We start from the raw sequence: 19,048 nt of genomic DNA on the forward strand, positions 1-19,048 counted from the left end.
TCTACCACGAGTTCATCCCAAACTTCAGCACAGTAGCCGCCCCGCTGACAGACCAATGACGGAAAAAAGCCAAGGTAGTACGGACTGAGAAATGCCAGACAGCTTTCGAAAAGCTGAAAGCCATTTTAATAGACGAGGCTGTGCTTGCAGCTCTGAACTTTAACCGAACATTTAAAGTAGCCATCGATGAGAGTGACATCGAGGTAGGGGCTGTCCTCCTCCAGGAAGGCAAATCAGGGATAGAGAGACCAATCAGGAATTCCCCCAAAAAACTAAACAATCAGGAATGGTATTCCACAATGGAAAAGGAAAGTCTCGGTTCATTACTGGCTCTCAGACAATTTGAGATATAATTTCGAAAAAGATACAGAGAGACCACAGTCTACACAACCTGTTAACCTTTGTGGAAAAGTTTAAGACACAAAATACCAGATTATTTCACTGGAGTTTTTTTTTCCAACCGTAGCACCTACAAACCACCCAAATTGCTGGGAAATCTAATGTGATTGCAGACGCCCTGTCCAGAACTTAAAGGGACCCGGTTAGAACTGGAGAGAAAATATTGATTAAGGCTAGTGGTGTGTGTGTGTGTGTTTGTGTGTGTGCATGTGTATTTGTGGGTGTGTGTGAAAAGATGGCCGAGAATGTAAAGTTCCAACTTTTTGGAAAAATTCCTATGTGGATCTCACTTGACCAACTAGCTCAGAGAGACCATAGAATGTTGCACCTAAAAGATGTCATGGCCTACTTCAGACAGAGACACTGAAAAGGGAGAGATGTAATGCAAAAGACTGAACTTTAATCTCCTGCGGTTGTGGAGATAATGGAGGCTGATTACCTTCACAGCAGAAACCATAAGATAAAAGCAAAAAACTGCGGATGCTGGAAATCCAAAACAAAAACAAAAATACCTGGAAAAACTCAGCAGGTCTGACAACATCTGCGGAGAGGAGCACAGTTAACGCTTCGAGTCTGCATGACTCTTCAACAGAACTCTGTTGAAGAGTCATGTGGACTCGAAACGTTAACTGTGCTCCTCTCTGCAGATGCTGCCAGACCTGCTGAGTTTTTCCAGGTATTTTTGTTTTTGTTATTGCAGAAACGATCTCCTGTTGAGTTCCATCTCAGAATGTAGAAATGATGTAAGTTGAAAGAAAGCAGATTCTGGGCGAAAAACATGTCTGTTTTTTTCCCTTCCAGGAATATACAAGGAATTGGGTTAAAAAGCTAGCTGCAAACCTGATCTGTATGTTCTAGTTCTGGTGTGCTAGTGAATGTGGGATGTGAGGATCACAGCAGAAGAAAATCAACTAGGCATCCCTACAGCTTGCAGGTAAGTCTCTATCTCTCTCTGTCTCTCACTGGGGGCAAGTCAGAAAAGCCAGCCAAAAAGGAAACAGGACAGCTCCCTCAGCTAACCTGCAGAACCTAGTGTCTCCAAATCAACTGCTCAACTGCGAAAGTCAGCTCCAATGGAATTACCGAACATAATAGCTACCATGTTTCGCCACCTACTCCTCACAGACAGGCCAAGGACTGATTTGTATATTTTTTTAAACTTTTATTTTCAGACTCAACTTTTCATTTCCGAGCTGTGTGTATGTGTATTGCACTTTTATTATTTTTTTCTTGGGTTTTGGTAACTGATAAACTTACTCTTTCTTTGACTCAAGAAAGCCAGGTTAAAATGGCTCCTTCTAAAACATAAATACATTTGGATTGGGAAAGGGTATCCACGAGGGAAGGGACCCCTTTTGAATTAGCCTTGTTGCAACCAACCAAGGCGGTTGAACAAAGAAAGGGAGCCAGCTCATTCCTCATCACACCGGACCATAAAAAATTGGGGTCCCATTCGGGAAGTTAACAATTTGGAGTATCTTATCCAGGATCATAACAAATTGGGGGCCTTTGCCTGGGGACCGATCATAACAACTGTTGGAACTGTGTGACTGTCGGGACGATGTGTGGATGTCCAGACGCTGTAACCATTGGGATTCTGTGTGATAGTTGGGGCACTGTCTGACTGTCAGGGTACTGTATGACTGATGGGGCACTGTGTGACTGCCGGTGCACTGTGTGACTGTCAGAGTACTGTGTGACTGATGGGTCACTGTGTGACTGTCGGGGCACTGTGTGACTCTCAGGGTACTGTGTGGCTATCGGGGCACTATATGACCGTCATGGTACTGTGTGACTGATGGGTCACTGTGTGACTGTCAGGGTACTGTGTGACTGATGGGTCACTGTGTGACTGTCAGGGTACTGTGTGACTGATGGGTCACTGTGTGACTGTTGGGGCACTGTGTGACTGTCAGGGTATTGTGTGACTGATGGGTCACTGTGTGACTGTTGGGGCACTGTGTGACTGTCAGGGTACTGTGTGACTGATGGGTCACTGTGTGACTGATGGGTCACTGTGTGACTGTCAGGGCACTGTCTGACTGTCAGGGTACTGTGTGACTGATGGGTCACTGTGTGACTGTTGGGGCACTGTGTGACTGCCGGTGCACTGTGTGACTGTCAGGGTACTGTGTGACTGATGGGTCACTGTGTGACTGTTGGGGCACTGTGTGACTGTCAGGGCACTGTCTGACTGTTAGGGTACTGTGTGACTGATGGGTCACTGTGTGACTGTCAGGACACTGTCTGACTGTCAGGGTACTGTGTGACTGATGGGTCACTGTGTGACTGTTGGGGCACTGTGTGACTGCCAGTGCACTGTGTGACTGTCAGGGTACTGTGTGACTGATGGGTCACTGTGTGACTGTCAGGACACTGTCTGACTGTCAGGGTACTGTGTGACTGATGGGTCACTGTGTGACTGTTGGGGCACTGTGTGACTGTCGGAGCACTGTGTGACTGTCAGGGTACTGTGTGATTGTTGGGGCACTGTCTAACCGTCATGGTACTGTGTAACTGATGGGTCACTGTCTGATAGGACACTATCAACAGTGTCAAAATATCAGCAATTAGATTGTCAAGGACCAATAAAAAATATCTTGTTGACTGGGAATTAAATAATTAAGACAACTGCATTTTTTAAACAGGTAATGGACATTGGCTCGCCCATAAATGGATACAGAGTCCGTGGACCATGCCTATGTTAGTTGTCGAAGGCTGTGCATCCTTTTTAGTTATATGAAAAGCCTTTTGCTTCTGTTTTGTTGCAATTCAGCCCCATGCTCCTGATCTATGGGCACCCGGTGCAGACGGACAGGGGTCAGGAGTGAGGAGGACCTCCTTGTGAACCTGCTCCTGGGCCTGGCCAAATTGGCCATTGGTAGGTCCAGGCAGCGAGCGATCGAGGGGATCGTCCAACTCGACTGTCTGCCCCTCCTCCACGGCTACATTCACGGCCGGGTGTCCCTGGAGAGGGAGCACATGGTGTCCAGGCCTCCCATACTCGGTGGGCACCGCGGGGGCTGGGGGGTTTTATCAACCCCCTTGATTATGTTTTAATTTGAAATTTGTAAGTTTTCTTTAAGACTTTGCTTTTCTTTTTGCAGTATCCCTTTCAGGGCTGCTTTTTAATTTGTCCCTTGTTTTGTTAATTTAGCTTAATTGGTTCATCCAAATAATATAAATGGGTGCAGCTGTAACACTGTGGTGGGGAAAGGATTTGGGAGTTTGTTATTTTGTTGAGCTGGCTGAAGAATAAACCGGCTTGAGGTAAAAGACCAGTTTCAGGCTTATTCTTCCCTTATACATAATTATTGGAGTTAACGTGTGTGACTGTCAAGGCAACATAATGTAAACACTGAGAGACTCCCCGAAAGACACAGGGAGACTCTCAGGTCACTTAATGGGCCTAGGGCTATGAAGCTTAAGAGACCGTTAATTAAAGACTGGCGCCTTTCTTGCTCCTTCCGCCCAATTGAGAGTTCAATTCTGTCTGGAAGGTGTTGGAATTCTGGCACAACCTGCGATTTTCAAAGGCCAGCCTCACTGGATTCCGCCCAATCCACCCTAGGCCATTTGAAAATCCAGCCCAGTATAACTGTCGGGATACGCCATGACAGACATGACTGTGTGTGACAGTCGGGACACACCATGGCAGACGGGACTGTGTGTGACAGTCGGTACACACCATGACAGACGAAACTGTGCGTGATAGGCAGGACACACCATGACAGACGAAACTGTGCAAGACAGTCAGGACACACCATGACAGAAGTGACTGTGTGTGACAGTCGGGACACACCATGACAGTAGGAATAGTGCATGACAGTCAGGGCACATCACGACAGATGGAACTGTGTGTGACAGTCAGGACACACCATGACAGATGGAACTGAGTGAGACAGTTGGGACACACCATGACAGATGGAACTGTGTGTGACAGTCAGGATCACCATGACAGACGGAACTGTCCGTGACAGTTGGGATCACCATGGCAGATAGTACTGTGTAAGACTGTTGGGGCACACTGTAACAGATGAGACTATGTGTGACAATCGGGACACACCATGACAGACGGAATGGTGTGTGACAATCGGGACTGTGTTTGACAGATGGAACTCTGCGTAAAGTGAGAATTAAATTGCTTACCATGATTATACTGGACAGCGTGACTGGTTTGGAGTTAGGTGGAAGCAGAATAACATTCATGAGGGCATTGACAGTAACTGTGATCCCTGATGGTTTGATGGTGCAGCGTGGAGCAGATGTCACTTCCAAATCCAACAGCAGAGGAGCTTCCCTAGCTGATGATGTTGGGGTCTTGATGTCATTGATGGGGAAAAGAAGGCAAGCTTAAAACTTCCAAAGACATTCGTACAATACATAATCAATCAAATTTCCCCGTCTCAGCCCATTTGCTGCTGAAACTGTCATTTGTGCTGTTGTTACTTCTGGATTTGATTATTCCAACACACGCTTAGCCAATTTTCCATCTTCCATCATCCATAAACCTTGCTCATCCAAACACTTCCACCCATATCCTAACTCGCTCCAAGTCCCAATCATCCCTCATCCCTGTGCTCTCTGACTGACAATGGCTCCCATTTAAACAACATCTTGATCTTAAAATTACTTTCCTTGTTTTCAAATGGAACTTAGATTCATCACAACACAGAATGAGGCCATTCAGCCCATCAAGTCCATGTCATGTTCTCTCAGTAGAGCAATCCAATCAGTCTCACTCGCAAGCTCTATCCCTGTAATGCTTCAAGTTTATTTCCCTCAGCACCCATCAGTTTATAAGAACATAAGAAATAGGAACAGGAGTAGACCATTTGGCCCCTCGAGTCTGCTCCGCCATTCAATAAGATCACGGCTGATCTTCTTGTGTTTCGAGTTCCACATTCCCATCTAACCCCGATAAACTTTGATTCCCTTGCCTAACAAGAATCTACCTACCTCTACCTTAAAAAAATTCAATGCCCCGCCTCCACCAGCTTCTGAGGCAGAGAGTTCCAAAGTCACACAACCCTCTGAGAGAAAAAAATTCTCAACTCTGTCCAAAAAGGGCGACCCCTAATTTTAAAACAGTGCCCCCCAGTTCTGAACTCACCCATAGGAGGAAACATCCTTTCAAAGTCTACTTTGTAAAGGCTGTTCAGGATCTTGTATACTTCAATCAAATCACCCCTCACTCTTCTAAACTCCAGTGGAAACAAACCCAGTCTGTCCAACCTTTCCTCATAAGACAATCTGCTCGTTTCAGGTATCAATCTAGTAAACCTCCTCTGAACCGCTTCCAATGTATTTACATCCTTCCTTAAATAAGGAGACCAAAACTGCACACAGTATTCGAGGTGCAATCTCACCTGTGCCCTGTATAACTGAAGCATAACATCCTTACTCTTATGTTCAATCCCTCTCACAATAAAGGATAGCATTCCATTAGCCTTCTTAATTACTTGCTGTTCCTGCACACTAACTTTTTGTGACTCATGTACTAGAACATCTAGTACACTCTGTACCTCAGAATTCTGCAGCTGTTCTCCATTTAAGTAATACTCTGCATTTTTGTTCCTCCTGCCAAAGTGAACAACTTCATATCTTCCCACATTAAACTCCATTTGCCAGATCTTTGCCCACCCACTCAGCCTGTCTATATCCATCTACAGCCTCCTCATGTCATCTTCACAACATATTTTCCTACCTATCTTTGTGTCATCTGTAAATTTAGCTCCCATGTCTTCACTCCCCTCATCTAATTAATTGATGTAAATCGTAAAAAGTTGAGGCCCCAGCATAGACCCCTGTGGGACTCCATTTGTCACATCCTGCCTATCAGAAAAAGATACATTTATGCAGACTCTCTGCTTTTTGCCAGCCAGCCAATCTTCTATCCATGCTAATATGTTACCCAATACACCATGTGCTTTTATTTTCTGTAATTACCTTTGATATGGCACCTTAGCAAATGCCTTTTGGAAATCCAAGTGCAGTACATCTACAGGCTCTCCTTTATCCACTGTGCATGTTACTCCTCCAAAAAACTCCAATAAATTGGTTAAACATGATTGTCCATTCACAAAACCATGCTGACTCTTCCCGATTGCCTTGAGCTCTTTTAAGTGCCCAGCTACAGCCTCTTTAATGATCGATTCTAACAACTTCCCCACAACAGACATCAAGATAACTGACTTATAGTTCCTTGTTTTCAGCCTCCCTCCCTTCTTGAATAGAGGGGTTTTATTTGCTACTTTCCAATTTGCTGGAATCTTTCCAAAATCTAGGGAATTTTGGAAAATTAACACCAGCTCATTGACTACCTCATTAGCCACCTCTTTTAAGCCTCTAGGAATGTAGTCCATCGGGACCCGGAGACTTGCCAGCCCGCAGCTCCATCAATTTGCTCAGTACCGTTTCCCTAGTGATTTCAATTTCACCAGGTTCCTTTCTCCCGTTCACTTCCTCATTTGCAGCTATTACTGGAATGCTTTTTGTATCCTCTATAGTGAACACAGAGTAAAATATTTGTTCATTTCTTCCACCATTTCCTTATTATCTACTGTTAACTCCCCACTGTCACTCTCTAGAGGACCAATATTTACTTTACTTACTCTTTTCCTTTTTAAATACCTGTGTTGATTGTCTCTACGTCCACTGCCTTCATGGTCGGCAAGTTCTAGGTCATTCCCACTTGCTGTGTAAAAAAGGTTCTTCCTCACACTTCCCCCTGCATCTCCTGCCCAAAACCTTAAATCTGTGTCCCCTTCCTCCTTGTACCATTAGCTAATGGGAACAGTTTTTCTTTGTCCACCTTATGCAAAAGTGTTATAATCTTGTACACCACCATCAAATCTTCCCTCAATCTTTGCTCCAAGTAGAACAATCCTCAGCTTCTCCAGCCTAATCTTGTAGCTAAAAATCCCCTCATCCCAGGAACCATTCTGATAATTACCCCCTACATCCTCTCATGGACCCTCACATCCTTCTTAACGTGTGGTGACCAGAACAGATGTAATATTCTAGTTGGGGCTTAACCAGAGCTTTATAAAGGTTCACCATAACTTCTCTGTTCTTGTACACAATGCCTCTATTTCTGAAAAGCAAAATCCCATATACTTTGCTAATCATTGTCTCAATATGTCCTGTTACCTTCAAAGATCAATACACATGCATTCCCAGGTCCTTCTGTTCATGCACACTCTTTGGAAATGTGCCATTAAATATATATTGCCTCTTCCTATCCATTCTGACAAAATGTATCACCTCACATTTCTCCGTATTAAATTTGCTATTTGTCTGCCCATTCTGCTGGTCTATCAATGTTCTGTTGCGGGCGAGTGGGATCATCCTCACTATCAGCCACTCCTCCAAGTTTGGAATCACAGGATTGAAACTTTACACTATATTCTAAGATCCAAGTCATTTAAGTATATCAAAAAAGCAGTGATCCTGCCACGGAACCTGGGGATCGTCACTGTACACCTCCTCCAGACTGAAAAAAAAGCATTTAGCATGACTCGCTGGTTTCTGGTGATGAGCTTGTTTTTTAATTCACACTGACATTGACTCTCCTACTCCATGAGTCTCCATTTTGTTAACCAGCCTTTTAAGTGGTACTTTGTCAAATGCTTTCTTAAAATCCATACAGACATCCATCGCATTTCATTCATCAATCTTCTCTGTTACTTCCTCAAAAATTCAGATGTAATGTGATAATGAGCAAATAATTTGATTTAGTGATGTTGATTTAGGGATAGATATTGGCCAGGGCACTGGGAGAACGCTCCCGTTCTTCTTTGAAATTGTGAATCTTTTACCCAAGAGGGCAGGTGAGACCTCGGTTTATCGTCTCATCCAAAAGACAGCATCTCTGATAGTGCAGCACACCCTCAGTACTGCTTTGGAGGATCAGCCCAGAGTTTTGTGCTTAACTCCCTGAATGGTACTTGAATCCACAACTGGCTGACTCAAGCCATGCCCTCTGCCTTCACAAGATCTTTTCTAGTTCCAAATCAGTCCCATCTTTGCTTTGATGACTCTTTTACTGATTATACGTTTATTAAAGGTTGTATTCCTTTTATATTACTGACTAATCTTCGTTCGTATTCTCTTGTCTCCTCTTATTTCAGTTCTATATTGTATTCTGTTTGTTTTTCTGCTGAATTACCAACCAGACATTGATCAGAAGTTTCCTTTTCTTGTTTCATTTCATTCACTGTATATTTAGTCATCCAGGAGGTTTGGCAGAATTTTCTTTCCTCATCTTGGGAAAGAGTTTAGGCTTATACCTGCCAATCTATCAAAGCAATTCAGTAACAATTCAGTAACAACTCAGCTGGTCAGTCAGCACCAGCAGAGAGGAACAGAGTTAACATTTCAGGTCAATGATCTTTCATCAGAACAGGTGATCAAGCTGAAACGCTAACTCTGTTTCTCTCTCTGACCGTCTAAGCATTCCCAGCATTTGTTTGTTTTTATTTCAGATTTACAGCATCTGTAATGTTTTACTTATGTATCAGTGGACTCACTGGAGTTAGCCCTCCTTCAGTTAAATATTTTTACACAAGACTGTACCTTGTCTTTTTCCATGACTGTTCTAAATTCGATGACATTATAATCACGGGTCCCCAAATGCTCTCTCACTGAAACATGCTCCACTTGCCTCAGTTCATTTCCAGAACTAGTTTCAGCACCGCTTCCTTTCTCGTTGGGCTGGAAATACATCGATCAAGGAAGTTCTCTTGTATACTTCAGGATTTCCTCCCACGATTTGCCCTTTCACTGCTACTATCCCACTCTATATTAGGATAATTGAAGTCCCCCATTATCACTATTCTGTATTTCTTACATCTTCCTAAAATCAGCCTGCCGACTTCCTCCATTATCTCCTTCCTGGGGTGGCCTATAGCTTTTTTTGTAATTCATTCACAGGATGTGGGCTTCGCTGGCTGGGCCAGCATTTGTTGCCCATTCCTAGTTGCCCTTGAGAAGGTGGTGGTGAGCTGTCTTCTTGAACTGCTGCAGTCCATGTGGTGTAGGTACACCCACAGTGCTGTTAGGAAGGGAGTTCCAGGATTTTGACCCAGCGACAGTGAAGGAATGGCGATATATTTCCAAGTCAGGATGGTGAGTGGCTTGGAGGGGAACTCCCAGGTGCTGGCTTTCCCATCTATCTGCTGCCCTTGTTCTTCTAGGTGGTAGCAGTCGAGGGTCTGGAAGGTGCTGTCTAAGGAGCCTTGGTGAATTCCTGCAGTGCATCTTGTAGATGGTACACACTGCTGCTACTGTGAATGTTTGTGGATGTGAGGCCAATCCAGCGGGCTGCTTTGTCCTGGATGGTGCCCAGCTTCTTGAGTGTTGTGGGAGCTGCACTCATCCAGACAAGTGGAGAGTATTCCATCACACTCCTGACTTATGCCTTGTAGATGGTGGACAGGCTTTGGGGAGTCACAAGATTCTTAGCCTCTGATCTGCTCTTGTAGCCACAGCATTTATGTGGCTAGTCCAGTTCAATTTTTGATCAATGGTAACCCCCAGTTATAATAGTAGGGGATTCAGTGATGGTAATGCCATTGAACATCAAGGGGCAGTGGTTGGATTCTTGCTTATTGGAGATGGTCATTGCCTGACACTTGTGTGGCGCAAATGTTACTTGCCACTTGTCAGCCCAAGCCTGTATATTGTCCAGGTCTTGCTGCATTTGGACATGGACTGCTTCAGTGTCTGAGGAGTCGTGAATGGTGCTAAACATTGTGCAATCATCGGTGAACATCCCCACTTCTGACCTTATGATGGAAGGAAAGTCATTGATGAAGCAGCTGAAGGTGGTTGGGCTGAGGACACTAACCCTGAGGAACTCCTGCATGATGTCCTGGAGCTGAGATGACTGACCTCCAACAAGCACAACCATCTTCCTTTGTGCTCGGTGTGATTCCAACCAGCAGAGAGTGTTCCCCCTGATTCCCATTGACTCCAGTTTTGCTAGGGCAGTCACTCTCACCTCACCTCGGGTGTTCAGCTCTTTTGTCTATGTTTGAACCAAGGCTGTAATGAGATCAGGAGCGAGTGGCCCTGGCGGAACCCAAACTGGGCATCAGTGAGCAGCTTATTGCTAAGCAAGTGCCGCTTGATAGCAGTGTTGATGACCCCTTCCATTACTTTACTGATGATCAAGAGTAGACTGATGGGGTGGTAATTGACCAGGTTGGATTTGTCCTGCTTTTTGTGTACAGGACATATCTGGGCAATTTTCCACATGGCTGGGTAGATGTCAGTGTTGTAGCTGTACTGGAACAGCTTGACTAGGGGCGCGTCAAGTTCTGGGCCACAAGTCTTCAGTACTATTGCAGGAATATTGTCAGGGCCCATTGCCTTTGCAGTATCTAGTGCCTCCAGCTATTTCTTGATATCATGTGGAGTTTTGACCCAGCAGTGTAATGGTTCCTCAATTGTTTTTTCCTTAACTCTAATCATTGAGGTTATCAGGTACACTATCCATTGTGTAATGCTGCAACATTGGATGGAATCATCCATACCCAGTGATGTTGGGCATGTTCGGTGGCAAATGCACAATATGACGAGAAGGGCACAAGTTAGTTTCACAACATAAAAGGTGTGTACTTGACAGGCTGCGCTTTGAGGGAAATCCGGAGGTGAGTGCACAGTAACATTGTGCAGAGCTCGTGAGGGACGCCTGTTGGACTTCAAGGTTGAGGCACATGGGGTGGGGGCAAAGGCTGCATTGCACGAGGCAACTTTGAGGTAGTTGGGGGGGGGAGCGGGCACGGGGGGAAGGTGCCCCTGCTGTTGAAGGTAGTGCACAAGCATGTGCAGGGTGGAGGGGGTGGGTTGGGGGTGGGGGGGGTGGTGCGGGGATGGGTTGCGGGGGCCGGGGGGGTGCGAGGGAAACAGCTACACATTTGGTCACTTTATACAAGGTGTCCCTTTCCTCTGCAGGTGAGACAGTTCAGGTGCAGCCACATTGATATGATTGGAGTGGGGCATCTAGCTTATCTGCCCACTCAAACAACGCAGAGGCATGCAAGTGCCAGCAAATGTTCCAGAGCTTTTCACCCCTCAGGCACAGACTGCAAACTAATGAGCATTTTAGTAGACTCACAGCCCCTTGCAATGTCATCATCCCGGTTTTGACCCGTCTCCCCCATGGTTTAAGCTAACAGTGCAGCCTTGCAGTGTGGGTTAGGAGAATGCCTGTGCCTGAGCTGAGAGCACAGCATGCAGTCCAATGGGCAAAACTGCTGCCAATCGGTCAGGTGGAGTGGGGCGGTTTTGGATGGGGTCTCGGGCAGCCATGCAGTGCACTAAACTCTGGCCATCCAAGTGGTGGTCAGCACTCTCCGGGGTGTGTTAAAAGACCTTCACACTTAACCAGGACAGGTTCTTAGTACACCCATGCTAACCCATGTGTCTCTCTCTTTCATCCTGCAGGAGGATTACATCAGGAGCATGGAGCCTGGTGACCCAGCTGTATGCCTCGTGGCGTACAGAGAATGGAGATGATAGAGAAAAGAGCGACAGAGGTGCCTGGCTAGGTAGAGGGAGGAGCAGCACCCTCAGGAAGAAGGGGCGGCTGGGGCTCCCGCACACGCCGCTGAATAGCCATAGCGAGCTTTCGCTGGTCAGTGCCTAGCAACACCCAGGGTCTATAGACACCGCCTTTCATTCCTGCAGATGATCAAAAAGCAGTATCGCTGAAGACTGCGCATGTCCAGGGAACTGGTCAGTCTTAATGGCCACTTGCTGCAGGATTTGGCACCACAGGGCCATGGAGGGCATCCACTGCCAGTGGCCATAACAGTGACTGCGGTGCTCAATTTTTACACCAGTGGCTCCTTTCAGGGCTCCACAGGTGATCTCTGTGGGATCTCACAATCCTCCACCCACAAATGCACCCATGAGGTCACGGATGCCATCTTCACGAGGGCACACAACTTTGTGCGTTTTGCCCGGGACCAGGAAAGCCAGGATACAAGAGCACTGGGATTTGCCCAGATCTCAGGTTTCCTGCAAGTGCAGGATCAACTGCATTCATATGGCGCTCAGATCTCCGTCACAACAAGGGGTCAGCTACATCAGCCGCAAGGGATTCCATTCGCTGAATGTGCAGCTGGAGTTCGACCACCACAAACACATCCTGCACGCCTGCTCATGGTTTTCAGGGACTATCCATGATTCCTAGAATCTCAGTCGGTCACGGATCCCTGACATCTTCCAGGGTCCACAGAGGCTGCAGGGTTGGCTCCTCGGGGACAAGGGCTACCCACCCGTTTGGCAGCCTCAGCTTGCAGCAGAGCGATGCTATAATGAGGCTCAAGCAGCAGCTCACAACTTGGTGGAGCAGACCATTGGGATGCTGAAGATGTGGTTCCAGTGCCTGGACCGGTGTGGTGGAGCCCTGCAATACAGTCCACAGAGGGTGTCACGCATCATCGTCGTCTGCTGCACCCTTTACAACCTGGCACTGCAACAGAGAGAGAAGCTGGCTGAGGAGGAGCTGGAGGAGCTGCATGTCTCCTCCGATGAGGAGACTGATGGGGATGAGGGTGAGGGGGTCCTTGGTGATGACGATGATGGGGATGAGGCCCTCACACTGGCCAGACAAGGCAGGTGCACTCGGGAGGCCCTCATAGCTGCCAGATTCGTAGAGGATGATGACGACATGCAGTGAGGAGACACCATAGATCCTCACATTGCATCTGTGAATGTTTGACTCCAGTCTGGCTTATCTCAGCACCAAAACCCTCTGTGAGAATGCTCTTGTCCTGGAGATGCAGTGGAGGCCCTAATAGTCACTCAATCGCAGGAGGATGATGACAACATGCAGTGAGGACACTTCATAAATCTTCACACAGGCTCTGAGAATGTTTGACTCCTATCTGGTCAAGGGCAGCTCGTGAACAGGGTCATATCATAGAGACACAGCTGTGAAACTTTAAAAGCAACCAATGCTGTGTCTGCCTTCTGCACCTGGACCCTTCAGGAGCTGGTGCACAGCATCACTGGTCACAGATGCTGGTGTGATGGGGCCAGCCCCACCTTAAAGGTGCTGAGAGCACACAAAGAAAATGAGAGAACTCTGTGGCATCTGCCCACTACATTCTAGCTGCAATGACCAGAACTGCCGAGGTACAGGCATCAGTAATGTTTCCAGGGAGTGTGAGGCTGGACCATCACTGTGGTCTGAAGGCTGCACAGGGAATAGGTCCTGGGCTGAGACACCTGCCTTTATCTTGTGCAGAAAGGTTTCACATCTGAGTGACAAGGACTGCTCATCAGAACAAGGAGCCATAGGCAGGGAGACATTCTTGGGAGTTTATTGACAATAGTGAACATTATGTACAAGTGATCAACACCATTTCCCAGGCTCTGAAACTTTCTCCTTAACTTCCCTAACCCTGCCGCTACGTCTTGGTGCTCCCCGGACATCCACACCGGAGGTGGAGGCAGCCTGCTGACTGTGATGCCTCTCTGTGATGACCTTGGCAGGCGTCCTCTGGAGGGCTGAGACTTGGTGGGCCCTGGCCTGGTTTTGGGGTCCTGCTGTGTGGCAGTGGCACCCTCCTCGGCCTGTGGAGCTGGAGCTGCTGAGGTCACAGGAAGTGGGAATTCGGATGGGCCGGACACTCCCTGAGTCACTGGGTGGATGGCACCAGAGTGTGCACCTGCTGATCCTCTTCCCTATGGGTGCCTGTGGGCCCCTGGCTGACCCCTTGAGGAGATTGGGAAGCTGGAGTGAGATCGAGCTGCCCAGCACCCCTCTCATGTACACACTGTTGGAGGCCAACTATAGCATTTGAGATGGAGTTGAGCCCATGCAGCAGTGCAGGAGCAACGTCCTGGACCAAGGTCTCCATGGCGGCCACCATCCTACCAGTTTTGACTTCGGTGTGTTGCAATGCTGGTGCTATCACCTCAGCCTGAAGGTGGACGGACTCCTCCATCGTGCCTTGCAATCTGAGGAGTGCAGCGGACATCCCTTCCTGATGTTCCTGAACTTGTCTTTACAGCTGCAGCAACTGTGACATGACCAAATTCAGAGCCTCGTCATCTGACTTGGGCTCAGCAACGTTCTGGCCTCCAGCAGTCCTCTGAGTGCCAGGGACCTGGGAAGTCCCTGCCTCTGCCACCTGTGGATCAGAACATGTGATGTGCTCACCAGATTGTGATCCTGAGGCTCCCTAAAGCCGGGTCCCACCGAAGTGTGTGTCTCTGCGCTGGTGGAGGGTGTGTGTGAGCGCTGTGATGGGACTTCAGGGAGGGTTCCTCCAAATTCCTCTTCAGAGGTTCCTTCAGGACTTGATTAGAGGCTCTTGGACATGGACACCCTCAGCTGATTCCCAGATGTGTCTGTGAAAGCAAGAGGAGATAATTAGTGCATGACAGTGGCCTGTGTAAGAGGACACAACACTCACAGCATGGTTATCTGATGGATGTTCCACTGCTGGATTCTCACTTAGTAGAGCAGCACCGACCTCACCATCAGCACAGGACCTGCTCTGGGCATCGCCGGCCAGCTGGAAGGCTCTGTTTTCAAAGTCTGTGAGGACCTTGATTTCAGGCATTCCTCCACCAGCCTGTGACCTCTCCCTCTTGTTGTGTGTCAGCTTGTCCTGCAAGGATAAAGATGGAGAGAGTGTAAGCAGGATGTCTGCCAGGCCAGATAATAAGTGTGCCTGGCCTGTGTGGGTGGTGAGTGGTCCCATGGACGGGATGAGGACAATGACGGTGAGTGCGAAAGAGTGAATGGTGATGTCCCTTGTACTGGCAATGAGTGAGGTCCCTGTGGATGTGTGATGGGTTTGAGAGTGTGTGAGTTCAGAGTAATGAGAAGAGTGACTTACCCTGGCAGAAAGGAAGAGATCATTCATCCTGTTGCAGCACTGGGTGGCTGTCCTCTTTTTCAGGCATTGGTGCTGACCACCGCTGCCCCCACCTCCCACGCTGGATGGTGATGTTGCTGCCCATCCTGCAGCCAGAGTAGGGGTAGAGGACATCACAGTGGGCCTCCACTGCATCCAAAAGATGCTTGAGGACGCATCATTGAACCTGGGAGCTGCAGTCTTTTTGCCTTTCTGGGTCATGTCTTCTTTGAAGCAATCCTGGCTGGAAGCTCTGAGAGCTGTGCGCGCGGCTGCACTTTAAATATGGCGGCTGGCATGATGAAGTGGTGAGGTGATGGTGTGACGGGCGAATGAGAGCCCGCCCGCTATGGAAGTAGTGTGTTTCCTGGGAATGCATGATTAATACGGGAGGAGGGGAGGAGGGTGGTTTGGGACGATACGGTGTGAAAACCTGCCATTGTGGCTGGCGGGTAAAAAATTATTTTTCCCGCTCGCTACCACACTTAGTGCAAACCTGGAACGATTCTGCCCAGCTTTTTTGACCAATACCACCACTCCCCTCTATTTTCCCCTTCCTGAATACCTTTTTGTCAGGGATGTTAAGTTTCCATAATACTTACCCTTATTTGAACTAGGTCTCCATTACTGACACTAAATCATAGCTCCATGTTGCAACTTGCCAAACTTATTTACTATCTCTCCTTGTATTTATGCACACTCGCTCCAGATGCATCTTAGGCTGCCTCACATTTTCCCAGTGATGCTTTCACCTATTTCAGAACTACTCTTTATTCTAATGTTGTTTAACTCTCCTAGTTCTCACTGCACCTTATTTCTCCTCTCTAAGCCATCATCCTGGGTCCCTGAGCTCCCCTGCCAAATTAGTTTAAACTCTCCCCCACGGCACTAGGTCCTTGTTCCTTTGAGGACATTAGTCCCAGCCCTTTTCAAGTGTGACCCACCTGGCTTGTACAGGTCCCTCCCACCCCACTACCGGTCCCATTGCCCCAGGAACCTGACAGCCTCCCACCTGCCCCATTTTGCCAGCCTTTTATCAACTTGCTGTATCTTGCTGTACCTGTATTCACTTGTATGTGGCACTTTGAGTAATCTAGAGATGACCATCTTTGAATCCTGCTCCCTGAGTCTCCTCCCTTGGTCCTGAAACCCGGTCTGTAGGTGCTCAACTCGACTTTTCTCTGTCATTGATTCCAACATGGCACTAAACAGTAAGGCTGAAAGAATGAGATGAAAAAGTAGGGGTGACAGTGGAGGTCAAAGGCTGAGACCAAAGAATAGGGATGAAAGGGTGAGGTCAAAGGATAAGGTTGAAATGTAGGGGTGAAAGGTGAGGTCAAAGTGTGAGATGAAAGATTGGTACCCACTGCTGTACAAATCTGGTCAGAATTAGCTCGTGTTCCGTCTCTGATCACCGGCGCTGATACCTGTTTCAATTGGTTTCTGGGCACATCCTTGACAAAGACTGTTGGGATCACACTATTAGTAAAAACTGGGCACTGAGCTACTATCACCACCCTCGTCCCAGTCTGAGTCACTGATGCTACCATTGCACTGGTGCCTGTGGCACCATTGTGGCAGATATAGAGCTCGGAGCCATTCCATGGGGCACTGAGTTCAAATCAGGCTTCATTTTGTGCTGTGACTATTTAAAGGAATAATAACTTCACACTTTTCCCAGCTCCTGCAGTCTGCACAACATCATAAATGAGACAGTCAGAGTACCAAGACAGAAGCAAAAACAGCCTGTCACCATAAATATCACAATCAGGAGGAGAGGGAGGAGCAGGAGAGAGTCAAAGAGAGGGAGGGGCAATAACAGTCTGTATCTTTGTAAGTTACTTACCAGCAGAATGATTGCTCCAAAGAATGTAGTCCTGAGCAAATAAGCAAGGTCCATTGACATCTATACAGAAATGAGGAATGAGGGAGTTAAGTGATTGTCAGTAAATTGTTCTGTAAAACATGAGGTTATAACGATTAGGAGCTATACCTTGTTCTCAGGAATCTCTGTCTTCAATACTCCAGCTTTATAATAGGAGTACATGGCAGAATCAAAGAAGTACTCGGACACAGAGATGTACACCATTCGCTGATTACCCTTCACAAGAGGGATGATCCCGTTGTTCAGCAACGTTTCGTTCTCATTCCCGAGAGTGTAGAACATCCCCTGAAACAGGAGCACCATTCCCAAGAGACAGGAGGTTAGCAGAACAGTGTGTGGCCAAGATCCATGTGCCTTTCAATCACAGCAAACAACATGAGTGAAGCCAGATCAAAACTCATGACATCAGGAGTGAAACAAGGTCGAAACCCACTGACATCAGGAGTGAAACCAGAAGTGAAACCAGATGGAAACTCACTAACATCAAGAGTAAATGCACCATTGTTCCTGGATGTTTTATTTCCTACATTACAACATTGACTACATTTATATAAACACTTCAGTGAGCTATTTTGGGGCTTTATGATGATGTGAAGGGTGCTATGTAAATGTAATGTAAGCATTTCCCAGTGCAATGTTGGAGGGGACAGGGCATTATAAAGGAACAGGGTATACAACTACAAAATGGTTCAACTGTTGCAGCTAGCACATGTCCAAAGTAAGTCTGTCCAACCTGTCCAAGGTTGAGTTGATACGTGTGCCCAAAAATTTGAGAAGGAAATTCTTACTGATGAGGAATGAAGTGTCACTGTCATAATATGTTCATTCAATACTCACATAGGTGGTCCTCTGGTTTCAGTCACAGACTGGGTCAGCTGGAAGTCATTGTTACACATGTTGGGTTTAGTTGTGCTCCCCATGGGCAACTTGCAGTGCTTGTGTGCTATGTTTCAGACATCCACAAAGATACAGCACTGTCATCTCTCTCCCAAGCACAGACCAGGCCTGATCACTATTTCACAGTTGTTGGACAACTAATTTTGATTTGTATCTACTTTTTAAATATATATTTGTATCCCGGATGGGAGTGATATCAGCCAGGCCATATTTTATTGCCTATCCCCCATTTGGTCATAAGGATAGAAAAGCAGAAGATATTTTAAAAGGTGAGAAACTTGGAAGTGTCGATGTTCAAAGAAACTTGCTGTGCTCATATAAGGAACACAAAAAGTTAGCATGCAGGTACAACAAGCAATTAGGGAGGCAAATAGTTTGTTGGCCTTTATTGCAAGGCAATTGGAGTACAGGAATAAGGAAGCCTTGCTACAATTGTACAGAGTTTTGATGAGACCACATCTGGAATACTGTGTGCAGTTTTGGTCTCCATATTTAAGAAAGGATATACTTACATTGGAGGCGATACAGTGAAGATTCACTAGATTGGTCCCTGGGATGAGGGGATTGTCCTATGATGAGAGGCTGAGTAAATTGTGTCTATTTTCTCTGGAGTTTAGAAGAAAGAGAGGCGATCTCATTGAAACCTATAAAATCCTGACGGGGTTTGACAGGGTGGATACTGAGAGATTGTTTCTGCTGGTCGGGGAATCTAAAACATGGGGGCACAGTCTCAGGATAAGGGGTCGATCATTTAGGACTGAGATGAGGAGAAATTACTTCACTCAAAGGATTGTGAATCTTTGGATTTCTCTACCCCAGAGGGTTGTGGATGCTCCATCATTGAATATGTTTAAGGCTGTGATAGACAGATTTTGGTCTCTGAGGGAAATAAAGGATATGGGGAATGGGCAGGGAAGTGGAGCTGAAGCCCAAGATCAGCCATGAATGGTGGGTGAGGTTCAAGGGGCTGAATGGTCTAACCTGT

The 19,048-nt window shown here is 46.9% G+C and overlaps 1 protein-coding gene across 7 annotated transcripts in view; it reads right to left on the bottom strand.

The window, feature by feature from the left end:
* LOC121286863 (phospholipid transfer protein) overlaps positions 1-19,048 on the bottom strand; it is a 230,480-nt gene that overhangs the window by 110,979 nt on the left and 100,453 nt on the right. For all 7 annotated transcript variants that reach the window (XM_041204034.1, XM_041204036.1, XM_041204033.1 and 4 more), the window contains 3 exons: positions 17,275-17,451; positions 17,128-17,187; positions 4,549-4,719 (listed from right to left, as the gene is read on the bottom strand). In XM_041204034.1, the coding sequence (XP_041059968.1) occupies positions 4,549-4,719; positions 17,128-17,187; positions 17,275-17,451 (408 nt within the window). The remainder of the gene's footprint in view (positions 1-4,548; positions 4,720-17,127; positions 17,188-17,274; positions 17,452-19,048) is intronic.

This window comes from Carcharodon carcharias, chromosome 14, assembly GCF_017639515.1.
Source record: "Carcharodon carcharias isolate sCarCar2 chromosome 14, sCarCar2.pri, whole genome shotgun sequence".
Taxonomy (NCBI): domain Eukaryota; kingdom Metazoa; phylum Chordata; class Chondrichthyes; order Lamniformes; family Lamnidae; genus Carcharodon; species Carcharodon carcharias.